We start from the raw sequence: 13,751 nt of genomic DNA, 5'->3' as shown, positions 1-13,751 counted from the left end.
ATCCTTCAGCAATCGTGGGTCCAGGTGAAACGAGCTTTTCAGAGTGGACATCAGAAAGCATTCAATATTCTAATTATTTTATTAGACATTTTTTTATTATAATATGTTACACAATGTAAGATTAAGTAAAGTTTATTGAAGTTACACAAATAAAGAATGAATCCACAGTTGTTCGTGGTTTTTTTTTTTTTTTTTTTCCCCTTGGATCCTTCTGACCACTGATACACTTTAACAACTGACACTCAATTGGAGTAATATCACCAGGTGCGGCGCCTCCGTAGCCAGATGGAAAGGAGCAGCAGCAGTGCGTAGCATACGCTTCTTGATTAGATCGGGGTTCCAGCCCGTCACCACCAAATACGGAGGATGCGGAAAGGTCAGGGAATGACCACCGCATATCCCGGAGCAATATGGCCTTAGTTGCTAATGCTCCTAAAAACCAAATAAGAAGAAACCAGGTGCACTGACTTTATGGAGAGCAATGGTAGCCATACAGTTCCTTCTTTTGTCATCTACATCGTTTCACTGCTGAACGAGAGAAAGCTCAGTTATGATTCTGCACGCATCAGGCAGGGATTATAATATTTTCTAAGATCCTATCGAATATTTGACAAGCTTTTGCTTGTGTAATTTTTTTTTTTTTTTGTTAGTTGTTGGCGCATCGGCTTCTGTGGCTATAATGCACCTCCCAAGGTTTTTGCGGTACTTTGATCCAAGCCCGAGGCGGGATTCGAACCCGCGACCTTTGGGTTGCCAGGCAAGCATTTTACCCACCCGGCTAGCCCGGTCGGCGCTTGTGTAATGGAATTAATGGCACACAATGCCAGCGAAACGTAACCGATATATTTCCTAATTACCTATATTACCTAAACGTTTGTACCAATATTTTTGGGACACCCCAAAAATATTGGTACAAACGTTTAGGGGAGGTAGGTAACATCTAAAGGAATGTGAATCGCATAGGAACCCATAACCGGAAACGTCACCGTAAATCGGTACACGGCGCTGTTCATCAGTTCGCGAGAACGAAAATTTCTGGTTTACTCATACAAGCAGTAGTCGCCGCACGAAGAGCATGCATCGATATACGAACTGTGAGCTGGCAGATATGCACCTAGTGTATGGATTAGCAAAGGGCCCACACGGTGTGCGCCCCCCATGTGGCACAACATCGCTTCGCAATAAATGTGTGGGCAGGTATGGTCGGTGACTGCTTAGTTGGCCCATACCTGTTACCATCCCGCATGAACTCCGCTAAATATCGGATCTTTCTTGAACAAGTTCTACCAGGGTTACTCGACGATGTTCCAGCAAATGTGAGACGCAACATTTGGTTTCAACATGACGGGGCGCCTGCCCATTATGAAAGGTGTGTTCGTGACCATTTGAACAGGCGTTTTGGGCTTCGATGGATTGGCCACGGTGGACCCGTTGCCTGGCCCCCACGCTCACCTGATTTATCGAGCCTTGATTTCTTTCTGTGTGTGGGGGGGGTCAAATCTATCGTGTATGAATCGTCTGTGGAGACGGAAATGGATCTCGTTGCGAGACTCGTCTGCGCTGCTGCTACTGTCAAAGAAATTCCAGGTGTGTTCGACCGTGTCCGCCAGTCCATTCCATCGGTGTCACGCATGCATCGCGTCTTATGGTGGAACCTTCGAGCATCTGTTGTAACATCATGAAATGCATCCATCTCGTACTCCATTGTTAATATTATGTCAAATAAATTTTTGCCACTAATTACTGTCTTCTGTCATTTCTGCTTCTTGTGCCCCTGCTACTACTTTCCCTTGACGTCTCCAGTTATGGGTTCCTATGCAATTCACATTCCTTTAGATGTTACCTACCTCCCCTAAACGTTTGTACCAATGTTTTTGAGACACCCTGTATATATACTAAGGCCTACCTCGGGATACTTACGAATAAACTAATATTTTGCACTTGGATTGTATTTTGTATAAAATAGTTTTAAAATAATTTCTGCGCAAAATGCAGTATGAGAATGTGATTTGCAGATGAATGTCCCGTATTTTTTTGGCTGTTGCTGTTAAACTTGCTTTCTTGCATCATATGCCTCTACTACTAATGCTAATATTAATTTTATTACTTTAAATTTATAATTTTGATAATGAAACTTCACATTTCTGGTTAAATCTCTTTGGATTTTTGTGGTGCACAGACATTAAATATCGGTGGCACACATGCTCTTCCTTTAAGTAAAATCTAATTTCTTTATAAGTTTTAATTTATTGAATAAAAGAAAAATTCGATGACCGAATGTCAGAAATCCACGGATTCCTTCCCTTCCCTACTCGGTCTTGTAACAAACCTTTCCCTTTTTTGTAATTACTATTGGAAAAGACACATATAACCATTTACCTGAGCTGGATATCATCATTCTTCACTTTCTTGGTGATTCCCTTCTACTTCTGACTCTTGTTCTCCCTCTCTCTGTGTTTCTCAGAAATTTTTTTTGGTTGGTGCAGCATAAGCCTGAGGCTTCATTGCACTATATGGTTAATAACAACAACAATGATAATAATAATAATTCATCCATGATTCTTGCATTCACTATTTTTGCCATTTAGCCAATAAGTGTATAACAAAAAAACAAAGGGTAATATACAGTACATCATTTTAATAACCTCACCCCACTCCTATGGATATGTGTAGCCCTGGTTGACAATCACTGGTCTAGTTTTTTGTTTTTCGTTGTAACGTGAATTCCCCAACTCAGTGGTTCAAAATCATTCAGCCAGTATTTGGACATTGAAATAATCTAGCGCAAGGGTGTTTTAAAAAAATCCATTTCATACTCGAAGAGTTGTCAGTTAGCATTGGGTAGAACGTATGACTTTGATCGCGCAACGTGCGTAACAGTAATCAAGTACGTTATGCCTGGACCGCAGTTAGCCCAAAAACTAAACGGCCTGCGGGCCAAATTAGTATACTCGTAGCCCACACCAGTGTCGCATTACTAAAGAAACTATGGAAAAAAAAAAAAAAAAATATATATATATATATTTAACCTTACACAAGAATATACGATCTATTAACTAAAAAGAATTAAAGATTCGTATCGTTATGAATGAGCATACGTTTAAGCTGTACTATTATTTTTTTAAAGGTATGGCACCGAACTTACTTGGGTCGTACCAAAAGTGTTTAAGGCACTTGTTATAGTCCCCCTTCATGTAGTGGGCCATGATGGCTGCGAAATATATATATATATTATTATTTTTTTAACTTGTTTTCCAAAGTTTCTGTTCCGAAAAAGTAAAATAAATTGGAAACGCAGATTGAAACAGCGATATTTAGTTTAATTTGAAAACATTCTCACAATACAAAATATAAACTTGTAATTTCGAATTTCGATCTTTCAAATTATGAAATTAGTTTTTGCGATACCCAAGCTTTCTATTCGTCAGACGCAGCTCGCACAGCTATCGTGCAGCACAAACCGCTGACGTTTTGACCTACTTCCTGTTTTGAAAGTCGAAGATTGCCATACTGCATTCTGCTTGTGTTTAGTGTTATGGAACTAGTCCTCCGGGAAACAACTGGCGTCATCTGGTGTGATTTTAGCTACTTGATAATTGCCTTGAAATACGGTGTTCTTAGTTTAGCTGTAACCGAACTTCTGGATAGAATGCTTTAAATTATTATTTTTCGAAATTATTTTACTTTTCAGTCCTTTGTGTACGTTAGTACACGTAATTTACTGTTAATAAGTCAATAAGATAATCAGTTCATTGTAAACTAAATTCTAAACCTGAAATGAAAGATTAAAGTATTGAAAGATGTATATATACCGTACTGAGGAGTGAAATTTTCCTCGTAAAATTAACCTGTCCACAAAAAATATGGGAAGGGTGTTCAAACTAAACACATTTCTTGAGTTCAGCAGATTGAACAATAAATAAACCAGAAAGGCATTGAATGAATTTAGTTGTGTCCTAGTAAAAGGAGCATTCCAAAAAATGAAAACGGAGAGGAAAGAGAAACAGTAATCATTAAAAAAAAAAAAAAAAAAAGAAAGAAATTACAACACCTAATAAAATATTACAGATAAAATGCTAAAAATTATTAATCAGACAAAAATGGATGATCATACAAGGTACAAAAAAACTTTCTCAGCAACAGGTGTTGATTCAACATTTGGCATACAAATCTGCATTCCTTTAAGATGTCTTCAAATAAAAAGTCATTCCATATACTCAGTTCTATATAGCAAAATATAAGTGGGGAGGTGCCTCCGTAGGCAGGTGGGCAAGAGCAGCAGTGCGTGGCACACGCTTCTTGATTAGATCGGGGTTTGAGCCCGTGACCAAATACAGAGGATGCAGAAAGGTCAGGGAATGACCACCACATATCCGTGGAGCAACATGGCCTTAGTTGTTAATGCTCCTAAAAAAAAAAAAATAAACAACATAAGTGGAGAAGATATAGTGACTGTGACAAACAGTACAATATCTAATAAAATAAAACTAAGGTCCCAATTCTAAAATTCATTAATCAGCTTGCAGATGATGATCATTCAAGTTTATGAAACCCATTTTCAGTCAGTGCAAATAAAACATTTATTACTTGAAATTTGCAATCTGAGTAGCAGGGGGGATCAGAAGGTAATTCCCCTGAAATTTAGAAAAGACTTATGTAATTGCTATTTTTTTCCATGTGCAAGCCAGGACTGTGCTGCTCCCAATATTTACCTGTATCATCCTCCACCAGCACATAAGGGGAAAAATATAATAATAAATAAATAAAAAATCAGTTATCCTCTTTGAATGTGTGAACTTGATTTTTGTGAAAGAAATGAACACACATTTGATATTTCAATAAATCATAATGGTATAATGTTTTTCCCATCCAGTATTTCTTATTGCAATTAAGACTGGCTGACTGTTTCCAAAGCAAAGCAGCCATGGAAAGGCTCTACAATTGTATTTAATATTATATTTGAAATATAGCGAACATTTCTTTAAACATTATTTGCTTAAAGAAATTACCTTTTTGGCCAAGTGGTTATAGGCCATGCTAGTAACTGCAATTTACCATGTTGCAGAAATGATCTATTACTGAAGAGCAACAGTGACTATTGACAAACATTGGTATTCATTATTCCCATTGGGAAAAAAAAAACCTCTTCCCAGATAATCTGAACTATGCAGGTTAAACTTTGACTCATTCAAGGAAATTAATTTGTTTAATTGATTCTTTGATGAAATTAGTATGTTTTTTGTATACTTTAACTGAGCAGCACTTTTTTTTTTTTTTTTCCCCCCAGAAAAGGTTTGTCTTGGAATGTGATGTATTCAGAAGCATATTGAGCAATCTTCTGTAATTTGCCATCGTAGTATATGTAGACCAGCTTTTTTTTTTTTTTCCTCAGTCATCCTTGCTTATACTAGGTTCTTTGTTTTCTAATTCGTATAAACTAGAATTTCATTTCCTCTTCTCCTTTAAAATACAACCTTCTCTGGAAGGAAGTAGAAAGTTGTTTGTTAGTAGGAACAAACATAATTTTTTAATTCATGCCAGCCCAAAAGGACATATTTCCTGTCAACTTGGGTCCCTCAAATGTCTGTAACTTTTCTTTATGAAGAGCTATTCCAATAGTTATGCGAAGAGACCTACTTCATTATCATTAGGTATAATTTGTATATTATGTAGCAAAATGAAATGATTTTATCACCAGTCTTGGTAAGACTATAGGATATCCATTTGTGAATGGTAATTGTCTTCTCATACCATTACTCAGTAGACTATTCAATAGCATCTCCTATAATTAGAATGAAAAATGTCTAACAGTAGCATTTCAAGTATAAAAAATATAAATTTTCTCTAAAGCCGCATAATCTACTGTTGACAATGGTGGGTTTAACTTTTGGAAAGAGTGCTTCAAAAAGTTTCAGCAGCAGGGCTTGAAGTAAAACCGAAACTGGCTTTTACTATGGCCATAGTTGGTTGCTATGTTATTTCTGATATTTTGTTTATAGTCAGAAATAAGTAAGTGAAAGAGCAAGTAAGGACTGAATTTATAAGAAACAAATTCATTTAACCCAACACCACACACATACAACATTACCTATTATCACAAAAGACTGTAGACATAATTTTTATTATCATACTACACCATATAGATTTTTATAACCATATTCACAAGGCTTAGATTATTATTATTATTTTTTTTTTGTCTTTGATTATTTATACAGTAGTTTTATTAAATATGTGGGACAGTAATAATTTTATATTTAACTCTTAACTAATACAGTGCTTTTGTTACATTAGAACTATGGTGTTGTCTCACAGATCATTATAGTTTTTTACATCTGATGCTTCCTGGTTTTGTTGAAAAAAATCTGCTTTGGTACAAATAGGAATGTTTTCAACCATATAAATCACAATGACTAACATGAAAATTTTTCTTTCTTACATTGTTTTTCAACAAATGTTACCGCAAATGTTACCAAGAAATGCGAAAAAATTTAACATTTTGAAATTTTATCAATTTTAATGAAACTTAAAAGATTAAATATTAAGAGTTTATATAAAAAATGAAAGAAACAGAAATACATGTAATAAAAATATTTAATAAAAACTTAATTACACATTAATTATTATGTACTAAAAAATATTATATAAATGGTGGCATCTGTCAGCCTGAAAGCAGAATTGAAAAATTTTAAATTTAAAAATCACTGTGAGGGTTGGTTTGATACCTGACTGAATACTATAGGAAGAATGCTTTAATTTTAAGAAGTGCCTCTTGCATTAGTTGAGGCATATGATGCAAGAAAGCAAGCTTATAGAGCATCAGCCAAAAAAACCCTTCCCATTTCACCCATCTGGTCACTCCAAATGTTTGTCTAGTTCAGCCTTAAATTTATTTAAGCTATCAACTTCCACAACAACAGATGGAAGTCTGTTCCAGCAATCAATCACATGCTGGCTAAAGGAAAATTTCAGCTTTCAGCACGCCTATTCTACAACTGTCTTTCCTCTATTTGAATCTGTGCCCCCTCAGGATCTTAATCTCAGCAAGTGGAAGTATCCCAACATCATTGAGCCTGCCCAAACCATTCAAAGCTTTGTACACCTCAGTTAGATCACCCTGCAGGTGTGTAGTCTCCAGATGCTGCAACTGACAGAATTTAAGCCTCTCCTAGTAAGAGAACCCCTTTGTTCCTCTCACCAATCTTGTTGCCCTTCTTTGTACTCGTTCTAGCAACTTTACATCCTTTCTAAAATGAGGCCTCCAGACCTGTACGGAGTACTCAAGGTGTGGCCTGACTATTGCCTTATACAAAGTTATAATCACCTCCTTGTCTCTGCTACCAAAATTCCTATATATCATTGACAAAACTCCATGACCTGCTCTGGCAGCCTGTCTGCACTGCTCAGAGAACTTCATATCTGACTGCACAATTAACCCCAGGTCTTTTTCATTCTCCACCTCCCTGAGTGTAGTACCACACAGTTGATACATTTCTTTTGGGTTACTCCTACCCATATGCAGTACTTTGCATTTGTCAATATTAAACTTCAGTTGCCACTTCTCAGCCTATCTACCTAACTTTTCTAGGTTGATCAGAGATTAATCATGATGATTATCACAATATTAACCCTCCTAGCACAAACATTGTACATGGCAGGGCTGTCTTGTTTTGTAAGCCCTAGGTACTCTTCCTACCAAGGCCTCACTGCATAATGTCAAACATTAAAATGCCCTTGTATTAATCTAATTCTTTTGTTTATAAAGAAATTCAAAAGTATTTTTTAAAATTTGTGTTGCAAGTTATTTCCAGCACTTAACTTTACTGTAAGCATTTATGATGTACCCTCCTAGACTTTATGGCTATGTCAGGATGATTTGTAATTAATAGGTAAAATAAATAAAAAAAATTACTAGGAATGCAAACTTTTGATTGCTAATGATTTTGCTAATGGAAAGAGCTGGAGAATTTATTGTTGACATAACATTGTTGAATGCTATTTGAATTATATTTTTTTTTGAGTCTGTGTTTTTTTTTTTTTTTTTTTGTAGGCCATATCACAGTGCATAATGGAAAAGATGGCCCTAATACAGGGGCTAAAATAATGTACAAGGGACCAGTGTGTTTTTCATATAAGTTAAAACTTTGTTTTCTTATGGAAACCTTGGTTTCTTATCTTAGTGCATTAAAAGAAATGGACAAAGATTCTGGTTTTTTTTGTTTTTTTTTTAAATTTGTATTATCTGTTATGACATTTAAAGATTTTAAATTGTCATCTCTATTGCATGCGCATGTGTGTGTGTGTGTGTGCACACATGCACACACACACTCCTCCAACTTTTATTGGAATACCAAATGGAAAAAATATCTGATTATAAAAAAGATTTTTATATTGAAGTATGTCTATGGGCTTTTATAATGCATGTGTTGTGTCATGCTTAGTGACACAAGTATTGTCTTGATAATACAAACACAGCCCCTTTCCAGAAAGCTGCCACAATGCAAGTAAGGCAGAATTTCTTAGAAAGCCAACAATCAGCTACATACACAGTTTGATCAATGACAACTGGACCAATCCAAACCACATTAAACAGGCCCATACCATCACATTCCAGGGCCTCCAATGACATTCACCATATCTATGTGCATCCATCTGATGCCTGAACTGTGTAGTATGATTTGCCAATGCTGTAACTTCTAATGCTTCTATTCTTTGCAACAGGATAAGCAATGGCATATATTTCTGGGAGACAACTGTAACCCATTCTGTGAGATGTTTTTCGATGGTCGTTGGTCCTACTCTTATCCCAGTACTGTCAGTTCATTAAGAGTGCCTCTGTGATTTTTAGCATTAGCCGAGGCATATGATGCAATAAAGCAAGCTTATACAGTATCAGTCAAAAAAATATAAAAAAACCTTCCCATTTCATTGATCCATTTATTCCAAATGTTTGTCTAGCTCTGCCTTGAATTTATTTAAACTATCAACTTCCACAACAACAGATGGAAGTTTGTTTCAGCAATCAACTACCAACTGGCTAAAGGCAAATTTCAGCACATCTATTCTACCACTGTCTTTCCTCAATTTGAATCTATGCTCCCATCAGTATTGAGCCTGCTCAATCCATTCAAGGCCTTATATACCTCAATCAGATCACCTCGCAGATGCCTAGTCTCCAGAAGCTGCAATTTGCAGAACTTAAGCCCTTTATTTATAAGAGCATCCCATTACTCGTTCTAGCAACTCTACATCCTTCCCAAAATGACTTCCAGACCTGTACACAGTACTCAAGGTGTGACCTGACCATTGCCTTATACAAGGGGATAATCTCCTCCTTATCCTGCTTGCAAAATTCCTGTATATCATTGACGACCCCATGACCTACTCTGGCAGCCTGTTTGCACTCCTTAGAAAATTTCATATCTGACTGCACAGTTACCCCCAGGTCTCTTTCATTCTCCACTACCCTGAGTGTAACACCACCCAGTTGGTACATTTCTCTGGGATTACTGCTATCCATATGAAGTGCTTTGCATTTGTCAATGTTAAAGTTCAGTTGCCACTTCTCAGCCCATGTGCCCAACTTTTCCAGATCCTGTTGCAGCAGCATACTGTCATTACTGTTATTAACAACCCTGCCAACCTTTCTATCTGGAAACTTTGACATTAAGCTTGATATACCTTCATCAATATCGTTTATAAATATACAAAACAACAATGGGTCCAACACACCGGACCCTCAACGCCGATTTTCTCTCCCTATTCATTTCAACCTCAACATGTCCTGGTGATCATTAATGGTGGTGTACCCTGCAGTGGGTGATGTTATGTTGTGTTACAATGTCATTATTTCTAACAGTTGATTTTGGATGTTCAACTCTTTTGACTATCTGGCAAAGGAATATACTTGCTATGTGACAACCCTACTATTGCATCTCATGAAGAAATCTGATTCCTCTTCTCATTGTATTCTATTCCAATTAATTGTAATTGAATGTGGGTTTTTTATATCATAGTTTTACTGCTAGTACTGCTGCAACCTCTGGATTTAACCGCCTGCTTTCCAGGGATGTTGTGTTTCAGTATGTTGAAGATGGTGATATATTTTTAAATTTATTATTATTATTTTTTTTTTAATATTTACTTTCAGGATATATATGTATTTTGTATGCGCTGAGAAAAAATGCTTTTCTGGGAAGAGGGGAAATAGTATATTTATATTGTTTAGTATACATCATTAAATTATTCTTAATTTAAATTAATGTCAATTATTAATATCACATTCTAATAATTTAAATTTTTTATTTTTTAGTGTTTACAACCTGCCATCATTCATGTAGTCACCATGTTGTGTGATCCTCAGGCACGAGGCCTCAAACGCAAGTTTCCCGAGGATGATATCACAGAGCCAGGGGAGTTACCTGAGGGTCGGTACTCCAGGCAACGGCAGTCAGTATTCAATATCAGCATGGCCAAACTCAACAGGTTTAGGCAGGCTCCTGATCCCAGTCTGCTGCGATCGGTTCTTATCTGCAATACTCTACGTAGCATTGAACAGGAAATGGAGAGAGAGGGTATCAAAATAAACTGCAATTCAGGTGGTTCCTCATTTCTTCCGCCCATAAACTCACAGACCATGACTCTGGATCCTCCTCCACCCCCTCCTCCTCCTAGTCCCCACATTAGTGATGGCCAAGGTTTTAATCACAGCAGCTACAGTTTTGAAGTAGAGCACAAACATCCAAGCACTTTTCCTTCTGTGATGACCAACCCTACGTTGTTAGGTGAAAATACTTTTAACAGTAACACAAACAGCTACTGTACAGACTATGATCGGTGCCTAGTGGATATGGACACATCATCAGGAAGGATGACCCCCTTTGTTAGAACAGTTTGTGACCGAGCGGACTCGGGTGCCTTATGGAGTGATGAAGGTGACAGGCTAACTAGTCTGAATTGGAGCTCAGTACTTAATTTTGGTTCTTCTGGTAGTAGTGCTAATGGAAGCAGTAGTTGCACTGCCACAAATACACAGTTTGATGGTTCTGCTACAGCAGATAATCACTTCGATACATCAAGCAGTAGTAACAGTAGTAGTGACTCTATTCCTGGTGATGTTACAACCTGTCCAGAAACATCACTACATACTCTTATGCCCCCATCAACAACATCAGTGCCGTCTGGGATGAGCAACTTGTCAATCACATACTCTTCCAGCCCAACCACCAGCCCAACTTCAAGTCCCACCTCTGGTAACACCAGTCCTCTATCAGGTACATCACCATCCAGCAGTGGTGAAGATGAAATTTTTGGTGACATTGATCTTTCTTTGTATGATTTTGACCTACTCTCACCTCTTTCTCCGCCCAATGTAAAAATGGCCCCTGTTAGTGCTGAAGAATTAATGAGATCACTCTCCAGTAATGGTGATACCACAAACTCTAGCCCGGTGGGAAACTATTACAAAAATGAATATTTTAATGAGGAACGTGAGCATGTAACACCAGTGAGGTCATGATGTTCCTTGATACTCAGGTGAGAAGAAAAAAAAAGTTTTGCAGAAGGTCCTACACCAGCCCAATGCCCTTGTTTTGTAAAGAAGAAATTACTTGCTGCCATCATGCCTCAGAAAATACTGAATAAAGGAGTCAATTTTATGACTACTGTGCAAATGTTGACATTTTTGTACATTGACTCTGCAATCTTTCTTGCTAAAGCAGTTTGTATATCTCGCTCAATGCTGGAGAGAAAGAAAACATCAAATATTTTCAGATAGTACTTATTATCCATTCATCATAGTTCACTGTGAGACCCCCATTAACTTCCCCATTTTCTAGCTCTCACTGCCTTAAGGGGAAGGACCTCATACTTTTGGTTACAAGAGCAAAATATAAAGAGCTGGAAATCAACCATGGCTTATAATGAGATGCTCTTTCAACTTTTTGTGCCACACCTTAGTTTACTCACCTCTTTCTTCTATTGCTGCAAGATAAATGACTTTTGTCAGTCATCTTGCTTCTGTCTTCTGTAAAGTAGTTGTTAGTTCTAGTTATTTCTTCTTCATTTTTTTTTTAAATTGTTTCTTCCTTTTCTTCCTTTATTTCTCTTTCTTTTTTCTTTTCTTTTCTTTTTTTTTTTTTTGTTGCATCTGACCTCTGCTAGGAGCCATATAGAGGGGACCAACCATGTTAATAGACATTCTTCAAAAACCAAAGGTACAAGTGATATGGCCAACATTATAACAGTTTAACAGATATAACAGATATACATATAAAGTTGCCAATTGCAGGTTAAATTGTTTATGCTTCTTGTGGAAGCACAAATTTGTTGTGGCACATTGGTGGTAGAGGAAGAAACAAGGTGCACAATTCACACATCATATCATGATGTGCTATCACTACTAGTTATTTGCATTGTTAAATATGTTCAGCCATATGAGCTCACCTGTTAAAGATGTATAGATAAAACTTTGAAGCATTTGCTACTAGCAGCAAGTTGGGCTGTTACAACAGCAACTGAAAGCGAGGATGGGATAATTTATCCTGCCTGGTTGTTTTTAGTATAAAATTTTTAAGAAACAAAAAAAAAAAGGCACAAAAGGGAATGTTATACTTTATATGAAAGGACTGCTACTAAAATATTAATGACAAATTACTGCAATATATTGAGGAGCCAAAGAGGAATGGCATATCCTGGGTGGAAATCTTGTAAATTGTAAATATTGTTATAACACTATCTATGGTGGTTTGTATATTTATTTTGTAAAGGCACAGCTATACACTTAATCGAAGATGTTGTGGCTGTCCATAGAGAAGAGGGCAGCAATATTTGAATGTTTGCTTATATCTGTTAGATACACTATCCTAGTAGTAGGACAAACTATTCACCAATACCTCTATCTTTTCATCTGCCTGCTGCAGAAAAGTCACAGGTATTTTCTTACTTGTCATGCTATTTTGCATATACAGCATCATAGATCATGGAATGAATCCATTAGTTTTTGAGAATTGCAGCTTTGCAGTGCCTCAGGTTGTCAGCTGCTTTTCCTGCTTTAAATTCATGGCATTTCTGTACTTTCTGTAATGTAACTAAACTTTTTGTACTGTGTTTTTGTCCTTTTGTGAAACCATGTTCACTCTTTAAAAAGGAGACCTACTGGAACACAGCACTTGTGGTCCCTGTGTAGCTGTTATATATTATGTTTTGGCTAACCTTGCAAAATTAATTTATATGAAAAGACAATCTGTAAATCAAAACTGTTATATAATCTACAAGTCATAATTTTTTTTTTAATGTATAGAGCTTGATTTATTAAATGTTGAAATGAAAACTCCCTAAGTAATTAGTTGTAAGCTTAAATTTATATAAGGAACTGACTTATTAATATCATGATGCAAATTTCAAAAATAATTACATATAAATAAAATTATGCAAGTTATATTAATATCCAGTAAGTCTCCAAAAGAAATTCAACATGATACTTTGAGTAACTGAAGTCAGCTGCAGTGGCTCTCATGTAATGCATGATATTTAAGGGGAAAAAAAGAATGCTACAACATGAACATTTATCAGATATATCATAATTTAAAAAACTTGGACATTAGCAGGATGTTTTGCTCAGTGAACCCTGTGCTATCAATCCAAAGTTCAAAATTAGTCATAATTGTGTTCCTTTACATTTGAATAACCCTAATGGATGTAGCTACTTGCTATTAATATATTGATATTCTAAACATTATAATAAAACTTAGAAG

The 13,751-nt window shown here is 36.4% G+C and overlaps 1 protein-coding gene across 1 annotated transcript in view; it reads left to right on the top strand.

Annotated features, from left to right (window-relative positions):
• LOC150088651 (uncharacterized) overlaps positions 1–12,075 on the top strand; it is a 79,278-nt gene extending 67,203 nt beyond the window's left edge. Inside the window, exon 2 of the mRNA XM_090369607.1 lies at positions 10,310–12,075. Coding sequence (XP_090225733.1) covers positions 10,310–11,515 — 1,206 coding nt within the window. The 3' untranslated portion in view covers positions 11,516–12,075. The remainder of the gene's footprint in view (positions 1–10,309) is intronic.
• Positions 12,076–13,751: the final 1,676 nt, after the last annotated feature.

The sequence above is a fragment of the Mastigoproctus giganteus genome, chromosome 3, assembly GCF_048544385.1.
Source record: "Mastigoproctus giganteus isolate SK-2022 chromosome 3, ASM4854438v1, whole genome shotgun sequence".
NCBI lineage: Eukaryota > Metazoa > Arthropoda > Arachnida > Uropygi > Thelyphonidae > Mastigoproctus > Mastigoproctus giganteus.
This window is presented reverse-complemented; position numbering and strand designations above follow the sequence as displayed.